General features: G+C 43.3%; 1 protein-coding gene and 1 pseudogene across 3 annotated transcripts in view; one reads left to right on the top strand and one right to left on the bottom strand.

The window, feature by feature from the left end:
- Window positions 1-12,622, top strand: part of TEX14 (testis expressed 14, intercellular bridge forming factor) — a 73,012-nt gene that overhangs the window by 46,913 nt on the left and 13,477 nt on the right. For all 3 annotated transcript variants that reach the window (XM_054709660.1, XM_054709659.1, XM_054709658.1), the window contains 6 exons: window positions 1,834-1,900; window positions 4,468-4,549; window positions 7,547-7,609; window positions 9,177-9,304; window positions 10,153-10,358; window positions 11,524-11,620. In XM_054709660.1, coding sequence (XP_054565635.1) covers window positions 1,834-1,900; window positions 4,468-4,549; window positions 7,547-7,609; window positions 9,177-9,304; window positions 10,153-10,358; window positions 11,524-11,620 — 643 coding nt within the window. The remainder of the gene's footprint in view (window positions 1-1,833; window positions 1,901-4,467; window positions 4,550-7,546; window positions 7,610-9,176; window positions 9,305-10,152; window positions 10,359-11,523; window positions 11,621-12,622) is intronic.
- On the bottom strand, window positions 12,182-12,279 carry LOC114233859 (U6 spliceosomal RNA; annotated as a pseudogene).

Below are 12,622 nucleotides of genomic sequence, written 5' to 3'. Positions count from 1 at the left end.
GTATTTTCATGCACTTGAGACAAATCTGAAAAATAAGACTTGAGAATGGAAGGACAAATGTATTTTCTCCCAAATGCATGGTCCCTGCATTTATTTATACAACACAATGTACTTTTTTCAAAGCACTTTTCTTTATCTTACCTAATTCACATATTCTTTCTGGGGGTAGAAAAAGGATCTGCTATTATTTTTCTGTGTAAAGAATAACTGGTGATCGTAGATGTGGGGAATTAGCCCTGGGCTTTTGTGGTGGGAGAGCCAGAATTAGGGCAAGTGTCCTTCAGTGAATGTGAATCTGTCCAGCACACTAGGTTTTCTCGGGAATCTAGCTTTAGCAAGAACCTATTTGTACAGAGTATCCTATATAATAATCTTATATAATAAAGAGGGAATATGAAAATTGACCATCACTCAGTCACAAAGATGGCGGCGCCATAGCCACAAGATGGTGGCTCCCAGTCCCCTCAGTCCTGCTGGAGTCCCCCAGTCCTTTTAGCCCTGGCCACAACGAGGGGCAAGCAGGCCCCCGCAGAGAGCAGACAGCAGGGCCTGCGGTGGCGTTGAGCAGGCAGGTCGACAGAGAGCAGAGAATCATGGGGAATGGGCCTAAGCTATCAGTAGGACATCCCCTGAGGGCTCCCAGATTGGAGAGGATGCAGGTCGGGCTGAGGGGCCCTCCCCCCCCCATGCATGAAGTCTGTGCACCGGGCCTCTAGTTTTCTTTTATAAAATGAAACTTACTGGATTTACTTACATAATTTCTATCCCACCTCCTCACTAATCTGCCATCCTTGTTGGATCTTTTACCAGAATGGAAGGTGGGGTAGAGGAAAGGGGAGATCATCTATGTTAGTCACAACATTTGACTGACAAGAGTTCAGTGATGCATCAAAAAGCATTACTTCCACTTGTCTGTGCTTCTGAAAACTCAGAGCAGTTTCTATTATTAATCCTTTAAACGTTCTTCATTTTACTGTGAGCAGGCTGGGACATTATGAAGATCTTTTTAAAAATATATATATATATATATATATATATATATATATATATATATATATATATATATAGTTTGATTTCAGAGAAGAAGGGAGAGAGAGAGAGAGAGAAACATCAGAGATGAGAATCATTGATCGGCTGCCTCCTGCATGCCCCCTACTGGGGATCGAGTCCGCAACCCAGGCATGTGCCCTTGACCAGAATTGAACCTGGGATCCTTCAGTCCACAGGCTAATGCTCTATCCACTGAGCCAAACCAGCTGGGCTGAAAATCTTTAATAAAAAGATATAATATATATGTATATATACAGAGTATATACATACATAAAAAGTATAACATAGAAAAAGTACACAGATCTTAAGTGTTCAGCTCATGAACTTTCACAAAGTGAATACATACATGTAACCAGCACCCAGGTCAAGAAACAGAACATCACTGGTTCCAGAAAAGACCCACTTTGTGCCTCCTCCCCTTCAAAGGAACCAGTGTTCTGACTTCTTATCCCATGGAGTAGCTTTGCAGTCTGGGCCATTTTTCCAGCTCTTTGGCTCTTCTGATAAAGCTCCCAGGAATCAGAACATCTTTGTTGGAAAGTTGGGGTGAGGGGTGTATAATGATGAAGGGAAAGTCACATTACAGTGGAAGGTGGGGGGAGGCCTTGTTGAGGAGGAACATATAGTACAAATAAGTACTTAGTGTCTGCAAAGGAGGCTTATTTTCCTATGAAATACGCAGGAATCTTATGAAACCATTTTCAAGGTTTAAGGACATCTGGAAATTCTCAACCTTTTGATGATATGTCTGCCTCCACTGAGCCTCCTTTCTTTCTTTTGTAGACCTCAAGTCCCATAGAAGAGGACTTCGAAGGCATACAAGATGCATTTGCTCAAAGTCAAGTCTCTGGTAATGGCCTTTAGGGCAGATTCCTTGGAGAATCACTTGCCTTCACTTTGTGTCTAAACGAAACACGGATGTTTGGAGTTGGAGCGGTCCTTAGAGATAATGTCTCCAGGCCTTTCATTTTACCAATTAGAAAACCTAGGCTCAGTGATGTCCCTTCATTAGAATGAATCTCTTGCCCCACACCTGCCTCAAGACATCCATGTTATCTATACCTTCCCTTGAGTTCTTATGGCATGTGTTGAAGTTGTTTCTTTTTTTACTCTAGTCTTTCACTAGATTTAAGACTTCTTCATGGCACATATTAGGTGTTCAGTTATCTTTGCTGAGCTGACCTGAAGGATTTGCCCAGCCCACAGAGCTAGTTATTGACACAACCAAAACTAGAACTTGGTTTCTATGTCCTTCTCCACTCCAAAAGGCAGAGTTTCACCGTCATTTTCCTTTGCTTGCTTGGCATCTTAGCAAAGAGTTAATAGCAGCCAGTAGTGCAGAGTCAGCAGCATAACATCCTCCCCTTGGGAGGGCTTCGGTTCTATATAGCTTAGCAGCTGCTTTCTGTTACATGGCAAGTTAACCTTGGATCAGCAGCCGGGTGTGGCACAAGACAAGATATAAGTGAATCATTGATTCTGATACAGACATTTAAAAATTGTATACTTTTGTATGCTCTTTTAAGGTATGTAACCATCTGTTTTAAAGCCAGAGTTATCCACCTACCAAGCTATATAGCTGTCCACAGTCATGTCTCAACACTGTGCCACCAACCAGGCAGGGCGGGCTTCGGCTGTGAACTCCTCTTCCTACTGCTGCACACTCCAGCTTCCATCTCTAACCTGATCCAGCCCTGGCAATCATTTGGTCTGGCCCTGCCAGGGCAATTTCAGGTGGACTAGAAATTCAATAAATCTAGGAGCCTTTTTCATAGCAACATACATTTATATTAAGTGAATGATGTTATAAATATCCAATAGCCTTTGGCAGAAAAAAGGTTCCCCACCCTGTTTTATTTTTTATTATTATTTTTTTCTTAAATATATATTTTATTGATTTTTTACAGAGAGGAAGGGAGAAGGATAGAGAGTTAGAAACATCTATCAGCTGCCTCCTGCACACCTCCTACAGGGGATGTGCCCGCAACCAAGGTACATGCCCTTGACCGGAATCGAACCTGGAACCTTTCAGTCCTCAGGCCAGTGCTCTATCCACTGAGCCAAACCAGTTAGGGCTCCCCACCCTGTTTTAGATGAACAGTTAAATTCTCAGGATAATAAGTATTAAAAGTCCACAGACCTAGGTCTTGGGCCACCTACTTCCTTTTAAGGAGCCTCTATCCATGATCACTTTCTGGGTGAGCCTGGCCGGCACATGGCCACTTCACTTACGTTTGGAAGAGGGTCGAGTGGAATAGAGAAGTTTGGGGCAGACAGGTCAGAAAACCTGGGCTAGTTCCATCCAAACATCTGCAGTACACGAAGAAGCCTCTGATGTCTACTGTTTCATTCTTTCAGCCCTTTCTTCCCCCTTTTCTGCTAGGACTCTGATATATACCCTCTCCACACCAGGCGATGAAACAAGGGTAACAATTGGACACATGCTGGCTTCCAAGCCCACTTCTGCCACTGATTCTTTTTCTTTCTGTATGACCTTGGACAAGTCACTTCACCCGAGGTTCCACTGTCCCCTGGTATAAAGTAAAGGAGATGATCAGACTCTAAAATCTCTAAATCCCCCTCCTGCTCTAGGTTGTGCTTATTAGGAATTCACTTATGCTTTCTAGTATTTGAAAGAGGGTCACAGGAAGAACCCCACCCAGTGTGCCTTCACCGATAGGGTTTCAGAGCTCCTTGGTACCTGCTTAAGGTGGCGTTGTTCTTGTGGGCCTCCCCATTGCCCACCAGACTACCTGGACCTAAGGAATGGCAGGGGGATCATGAGCATTTGCCAGCAGGGCAGGCTGCTCTGCCCCCTTTCTCTGTAAGCCACAGCAGCACAGTGGTGGGAAGGACGATGGACACTGGCCCTGTCTGCCCAGAGGTCTGCACAGTATCTCTGAGCATCCGGGAGAACAGAGACAGTTGAATTAGTTCTTTATTACTCAAGACCCCAGCCCTACTCCTTAAGTGGTTTTTGATGGCCAAGAGGCACAGTTAGCACTCTGGGAATGCTCAGCTAATGGTCTTTTCTATTTGGGCTCTTTAGTGAACAAACAGTTCTTGGTTTCAACGCCCCCTGGTGTCTGTTGACAGGAACCAGATCAGTTTGCCTTCCTGAAAAGACAAAACAACATTTGTCTCCAAAAATAACTGTGTGGTTATGACTGGAAGGCCAGTAAATGACTTGCTTGTATTCTGAGTGTCAGAGTTCTCCCCTCTGAGCAAGAAAAACAAACTTTCGGAGCAAAAACCCCTTCTGTGGCACTCAATCCAAACCCAATTAGGAAGCACTTCTGTTTATCCAGGTTATTTCTCATCTGAACAAGACCAAGGGAAAGGGAAGGGAATGAAAATAATAATCTGGGTTGGCAAAATTAAGTAAAAAAAACACACGCATTTTCTGTATTCTTTCAGGTGAAAGAAAGGTCCAAATGAGAAAAAGCTTTGGAAAGGATGCTGAGGTTTTGACCAGGTCTCAATTCCAAACTATACAAAGGTATGTGAAATTATTTTATTCACAGTCTCAGACTCATAGAAGTAAAGTTAATTGGTGATAACTCCCCATATTTATATATTCTCATCTTAAAATGTACTAGCCCCATCTTCTAAAAATTAGCTCTGGCAGATGAGCTTTGTTAGGACTTGTTCAGAATGTGAGCGGCCATGAAAGGCAGTCATTATCTGGATTCAGATCCTGGCTGGTTTCTGTCCGTGTGACCTTGGTCAGGTTTCTCAAGCCCTCTCTTCTATTTCCCTGTTTGTAAAATAGAAATAAGAATCTTGACTGAGAATGTTGACATAGGGACTAAAAGTAATAATATAACTCCTGGGCATTTATCCCAGAGAAATGAAGACTTAAGCCCCCCAAAATACACACATGAAAATTATAGCTACTTTTTTTTGTTTCCAAAAACTGCAAACCCAGATTTTATCTAACAAGGGAACGATTTAATAGGCTGTGATACACCATACTATGGAATTCTCTTCAGCAATAAGAAAGAATGAACAATGCCCTGGCTGGTGTGGCTCAGTTGGTTGGGTGTCATACTGTGCACTGAAAGTTTGCTGGTTCAATTCCCAGTCAAGGCACATGCCTGGGTTGAGGACTTGATCCCTAGTAGGGGACATGTAGGCAGCAGCTGATCAATGTTCTGCTCTCACATCAATACCTCTCTCTTAAAAAAAAAAAAAACAAAACATTTATTTTTAAGTATTTTGTTTCTTGTATATGCCCTGACTGGGGATCAAACCTACAACCTGGGTGTAGCGAGACAATGCTCTAGCTAACTGAGCTACCCGGCCAGGAAAAAGAATGAACTATTGATACATGTGACAACTTGGATAAATCTCCAGAGAATTCTGCTGAGTGGAAAAATCAGTCCCCAAAAGTTATTTATATGATTTCACTTATATAACATTTTTGAAATTATAAAATCTACCTAATAAAAGAGTAACATGCTAATTGACTGTACCTTTGCAATGCTCACCAGCCAATCAGGAGTGAGTATGCAAATTAGCCCAACAAAGATGGTGGGTTAATTTGCATATGCAGGCACGGGGGTGGGGCGCTCCCCAGCCGCTCTGAGCATCTGGGCAGTGTGGGAAGGCAAAAAGGCAGCTCCGGGCCGGAGTGGAAAGGCGTCTCTGGCCAGAGCGAAGGCGGTGCCAGCAGCCAGGGGAAGGAAGGCCCATTATTGCACGAATCTTCGTGCATCGGGCTTCTAGTTATAGAAATAAAGAACAAATGAATTGTTTCCAGGAGTTAAGGAGGAGGTGGGTAGTGGGAGGGAAGTAGGCATGGCTATAAAAGGGCAACATTGGTGGTGGAAATGCCTCTGTCTTGATTATATTGGTGTCCATTTCTTGGTTGTGATATTGTTCTATAGATTTGCAAGATGTTTCCATTGAGGGAAACTGGGTAAAGTGTATTTCTTAAAACTGCATGTGAATATAGTTATCGCAAAAGAAAGTTTAATTGAAAAACGAGTAGATGTAAAGGGTCTAATACAATAACATTCACTTTACCTTCCCCCTCTCTGAGCCTTAGTTTCCTTATCTATAATAATTATAGCTAGTATTTCCTATGCAGCCACCATATGCAGGTACTCTGTTTTGTCAAATTTAATTCATAGAACAACCCTCTGAGGTACACACTGTTAATCTCCATTTTGCCAGTAAGGAAAGCAAAGTTCAGAGAGTTTAAGTATTTTGTCTAAAGTTGAACAGTTAGTGAGGGGCTATTTCAGTCAAGAGAAGCTAGATTATGTCACATTACAATCCCCAGGTTTTAGTGGCTTAAAACAATGCAAGTTTATCTTTTGCTCATGCTTCTTGTCCATTATGGGACAGCCAGGAGTGTGCTGTACTGTGTTACCTTCTATCAGAGATGCAAGCCGAGGATAGGGTCCATCCTGTGCATCCTTTTTTTTAATATATATTTTATTGATTTTTTACAGAGAGGAAGGGAGAAGGATAGAGAGTCAGAAACATCGATGAGAGAGAAACATCGATCAGCTGCCTCCTGCACACTCCCCACTGGGGATGTGCCCGCAACCAAGGTACATGCCCTTGACCGGAATCGAACCTGGGACCCTCCAGTCCGCAGGCCGACGCTCTATCCACTGAGCCAAACCGGTCTCGGCCATCCTGTGCATCCTTAATTGATGAGTAGGCAAAGAGGGGACAGTGAATTGTGCACTGTCCTTTAAAGTTTCTTGCCAAGAGTTACACCCATCACTTTCACTGGTTAAAACAGGTCATGTGGCCATTTATGCAAATTAGGAGGGCCCAAAAGTGCTGGCCTACTAAGAAGGAGAACAAATATTTTAGTGAATAGAATTAATAAAGTCAAACATCAATAGTGATTGGAAGGAGAACAAATATTTTAGTGAATAGAATTAATAAAGTCACAACTCAAAATCAAAGTCTGTGCTCTTTTCTTTTTACCATTGGCCCCACAGGATTGTTGCAAAGATTAAAAATGTGAAAACATGGAAGGATTTAGGTGGGTCCTGGCTTATAGTTTGTGTTCAACAAGTATTGAAATTGCATCCTAAATACTGGTTCAAGTAGAAACAGGTCCAGTTTGTCTTCAGTATTCCTTTCTGGCCACTCTTTGCCTGGAAGCTGTCTCACATGGTCAGGCCCATGACTGTGTCCCTTGCTCCAGCCTCCATCTCCAGCAAAGTTCCTGTGCTCCATTGGTTTCCTCTGGAACTTGCTCACTGTCATATAACATCATCAGCTGCTTTCAGATGGGCTGACCCTTAGAGAATATTTATTCAGTCTCTAAGAGGAACCCGAGGCATGGAGCAGGGCCCAGACTTGCCTGAGAACATGTGGCTAGTTGGTAGCAGAGCCAGGACCAGAGCCCACACTTTCCACTTCTGAGCCTAGTGCCCTTCCTGCCGCTTCTCACACTGGTCCCTTGTACCAACTTAGTGCACTCAGCTGACAGGCCATTCACATAATTTTCTCACTTTCTCTCTTACAGTCCTGAAGGTGAACAAGAGGAGACGTTAAAGGAGTCACCCAAGGAACTGAAAGAGAAAGACATGTATGGCCACCAAAGGGCTGCCTAAGGATACTGTGTAAAGTTTTGATTTTAGGCAAATAGTATTTCCTTGTTTGTAAGAATTTACATTCTTCTCATTTTTTGTAAGCCTGTTTCCTTCTTTCACCAAGAAGATGTGCTCTAAATTACTAGCATCTTGCAATCAAGGAAATACAGTGATGATAACAACAACTGTATGTTTCTACTTGAGGTATAACCTATTTATGTAAATGGATTAAATCTGGTTCCCATGCAAATATACTTTCATCTATGGACATAATTTACTTTTAGTTGCTGAGATATATTTAAAGTTAGTATTGCTTTGTAAGTATTCTCTAATATTCTCTTTAAGATATATATAACACTAGTGGCCTGGTGCATGAAAATTCATGCACTGGAGGGGTTTCCTCAGCCCAGCCCCTCTCACAGTCCAGGAGCCCTCAGGGGCGGGAGGCGACCCAGTGATCAAGGGAAGGTGACGCCTCATCACACCTCTGCTACTGCCACTGCCGGCAGTGCAAGTCTCGGCTGGCCCTGGTTACCTGAGCCTTGGGTGGCCTGGGTGGCTGGGCAGCCGACATCTGAGGCTTGCCTGCTCCTTGGGCATCGGCTGGGCAGCCACCATCCGAGGCTTGCCTGCTCCTTGGGCCAGCCCTGGGTGGCTGGGGGTCTGAGGGGACTGGGGGACTCTGGAGGCAGGCATGTGGAGCGGCCAGGCCCATCTGGGGGCGGGCCCAACCTTGCTGCGCGCCTGCTGCTCCAGCAGGGCTGAGGGGACTGGGTGCCGCCATCTTGTGGCTGTGGGCACCACCATCTTTGAGGGTGGGGCAGAAAATTAGCACATTCCCTCCTTATTGGCTGTGGGTGCCACCATCTTTGCGACAGAGTGAGGGTCAATTAGCATATTTCCTCTTTATTAGATAGGATATTCAAAGGTATTCTCTAATTCTGGCCTGTTGCCAAATAAAGATTTTTGTCAAGAGCATCCTTAACCAGTTAACTACCATATGTCCAAAACTGAAACCATCCCTACATGCCACAATATTTTGAATTCAATAAAAAAAAATAAATTTGTGATGAATATTATAAAAATAAATATACTGCCCTGACCGGTTTGGCTCAGTGGATAGAGCGTCGGCCTGCAGACTGAAGGGTCCCAGGTTCGATTCCAGTCAAGGGCATGTACCTTGGTTGTGGGCACATCCCCAGTAGGGGGTGTGCAGGAGGCAGCTTATTGATGTTTCTCTCTCATCGATGTTTCTAACTCTCTATCCCTCTCCATTCCGCTCTGTAAAAAATCAATAAATATATTTTTTAAAAATAAAAATATACTACTCACAATTCGGGTGTTCTTGAATATTTACAGTTGAAAATTCTCACCAAAAAATGATTTTAAAGTTGGTCAAGGCTGCCACATAGGGAAAACTTTTTTTTTTATAGACACGAATGGCGTGTGGGGAAGGTCTGCCGCTTGCTTATGGTGTAGAATGGGTTAAAAAGTACCTCTCAGGAATATGTTGTTGGATTTTTCCAAACATCTCCCAATTATTGTGTGCTTTTAATTCTTTAGATCACTGACAGACATCCAAGACCTGTCTAGTATCTCCTATGAACAAGATGCTTCTTTTAAGGAAGTCTCATGCAAAACACCCAAAATAAACCATGCACCTACTAGTGTCAGCACTCCACTCAGCCCAGGTAATCACTTGAAGGGAGGAGAAGCTTTTGGGAGAGGGAGCAACAGGCCCTGTGCCATTGGCTCTGGGAAGCCAGGCCTTGGGAGCAGGCCTGGAAGGTGCTTTCTCGCAGCGCAGAGGTATTCTTGAGGACCAGAGTTGAAGGGATAACCCCATGGGAGGCCAGGGAGGGGTGGTGCTGGTTGTTATTAAGCAGCTGTAGGAGGTGTTTTTACTGTAGTGGTAGAGTCATGCAAATACAGAGACTGCTCTGTACCCTGAGCACTGTTGAATTTAGTACAAATACATTACATTTTCTAGAGTTTGTAACTTCAAACAGTCCCTTGTGCTTAAACATGTATAGGTCTGAGTCCTGCAGCTGTCTATAGCCAGCACCAACATCCTCGGGTCCTAGTTCTCTCTCTATTTTGATGACTAAGTTTGGAGACTATTTATTTATTTATTTATATATTTTTTTGTTAATCCTCACTCAAGGATATTTTTTCCATTGATTTTGTTTTTAGTGAGAGTGGAAGGGGTGGAGGGTAAGAGAGAGAGAGAGAGATTGGTTGCCTCCCACACACACCTGACCCTAGCCAGGAACAAACCTGCAACCCAGGTGCCCTTGACAGGAATCGAACCCATGATCCTTCAGTGCGAGGGCTAATGCTCTCCCACTAAGCTACATCAGCCAGGGCAAGACTGTCATTTTTTATACTTGGAGGAGCTGTGTCTCAGATCAGTGATTATTTCAGTTATTAACATTTTGGAGATTGCATGGTATAGGTATAGAGTTGTGTGAGGTTTTCTGTTTTTGTTTTTAAATAATATAAAGGAGTCAGATACTAACTACCCTCTTTTCTACAACAGAGTCAATTTCTTCAAGTAATAGTCACTATACAGACTGCCTTGAAAGCATCACATTTCAGGATAAAACAGGGTCTATCTCGTGCTGGAGCTATCACGAATCCACTTTAACTTTGTCTGATAAATTTACAACTGTCCAGGAGAAAGCAAAGAACCTAGATTCCCTTTTTACTTCCTCTGAAACTCTCCCTTCAAGACAGACTGATCACGTAAGTATGCCAGGTCTGCGTTCCACTTCCATGGAGTCAACCCAAAGGCCTCAGTGGTCCAGATTTCTCCAAATCCATTTTACAAAGAGAGCAAGAAGCCAGCGGGATCCTTTGCAGCTTCTCTGGGCCTCCTCTCTGAGACTGTATTGTAAGATAGACCCTGGGTTTTTGTGCCTCCCTCTCCCCACCCCCTGCCACCTAGAGGTAATGTTTGGCAATTTCTCTAGGAGCCAAACTCTGCCATAACTTATGATGCTGCCTTCACCTGCATTATTTTTCTCTCTAATCATATCCTACCTACTTGAGGTCTGCTTCCTTCTTGAAGCCTCCTCTGTTTAGTTCCCAAGAGTTTTGATTGATAATCAGTCTTCTCTGAACTCCTGAACGAATAGTCTATAGTGAAAAACACTCGGTTGTATGCCACCTTCTTCTCTCCCTCATATTTTGCATGTGTAGTCTCTTCAAGAAAACGACAAGTTTCTTCTTGATACTGTGCATTGAGAACCTGTCGTTCTATCCCTTTGCAATGTAACTTTGCCAGTTCTGCCATCACCAGGCCTCCGACATGTGAATGAAACCCTCTTGAATTCTCCAAACCATTATCACCCCAATTGGCAGCACGTGGAGCCAGAATTGAGTAATAAAATGGTTATGTTTATTCACTAAAAAGAAAACAAAACAAAAAGAACCTGTTGACTCACCATCCTATAGTAGATTGATTATTGGCTTTGGCCCTCAGTGAAAAACCAACTGTTACCTTCTTTGGGCAATTGACTCACAAAAGGTCTCAGTCTGAAGTAGGGCAATAAAGAGTTTTATGCTTTCATTCATCAAACTGTTCATTGGGCAGGTTCTAAATACCAGGCACCTTGCCCAGCCCTCTTCAAGGCATCCAAATGTGAATATAAAAGGCATAGTCCCTGCCCTGAAGGAGCTCACCACCTAGTGAGAAAGACTGTACCACAGAGGGAGTACTGAGTGCTGCACAGGCACGAGGGGTAAGAAGGCTTCCTGGAGGAGCTGGCATTTGAATGAATTTGACTCAAAAAAGCAACTGGTTTCTTCCACCAGTGATACACAGCCTCAGTGTTGGAAATGGGTGAGCTGTGTGGGCCTTTTTAGCTCAATATATGTGTCAATGACCATATTTTTGTCTTACTTACAGAAAAGATCATCTGCATTTACTGGGGCTGGTTCCTCCAGAAGTGCTAAGGTGCCTGACACGTCATCCCATGCCATCCAGAAAAGGAGCCTGTCAAGAGGTACCCTGTTTAATATCAAAACACAAGTTTATAATAGGAAGGCAATTTAAGGGAGCCATAGTCTCATCTTTGATGCTACATTTCATTTTAATAAAAATATTATTTTCCCCCAATTATAAAAGTAAAAACATACTCGTTATAGAAAACTTGGTGAATAAAGAAGAGCTTAAAAAAGAAACACATTGAATTCTACCACCAGCACTATTTTGGCACATATCTTTACTATATTTTTAGAAATATACAAAAAAAACACATTTTTTAGCATAGTTGAGATTATATCTTACATCAGTTCTAGCCAGCTTTTTTTCTTTGATGATATATTTTGAGGATTTCTTCTCTTTAGTAAAAATTATTTGTAAATACGTTTAATGGCTGCATAGTAGTCCATTCTACATATGCTGCTGAACTATGTCCTTATATTGAAGAACTGTGCAAAAATCTGTATCTGCATCTTGGCTCCTTTCCTTGGGAAAGCTTAGAGGACAGTTCCAAAGCTAAGGTCTGGGTGTGTTAACAGCTCTTAGGCAAGCATGTTGCCTTTGCCACATTAATGTTTTTTTAAAACATATGGAACACTTCACAAATTTGCGTGTCATCCTTGTGCAGGGGCCATGCTAATCTTCTCTGTATCGTTCCAGTTTTATTATTATCACTAGTGGCCCTGTGCACAAATCCGTGCGTGAGTAGCTCACTGCCACTTGCCTCAGCTGGCTGCCCCGCCCACTGCCACTCATGGGTCGCTGCCCTGCCCTCCTGCTGATCAGTCATTACACGTCACAGCGTAATGACCATTTGCATATTACCTCTTTACTATATAGGATTATTATTATCACTAGAAGCCCGATGCACGAAGATTCATGCAAGAATGGGCCTTCCTTCCTTTGGTTGCTGGCACTGCCTTCCCTCCGGCTAGAGCTGCCTTCCCACCTTCCCATGAGGCCTGGAGCAGCTGGGGCAGGCTGGGGTGGTGTGGAATGCCTGCGTCATCGCCATGGCGCATCC

This window comes from Eptesicus fuscus, chromosome 20, assembly GCF_027574615.1.
Source record: "Eptesicus fuscus isolate TK198812 chromosome 20, DD_ASM_mEF_20220401, whole genome shotgun sequence".
Lineage (NCBI taxonomy): Eukaryota > Metazoa > Chordata > Mammalia > Chiroptera > Vespertilionidae > Eptesicus > Eptesicus fuscus.
This window is presented reverse-complemented; position numbering and strand designations above follow the sequence as displayed.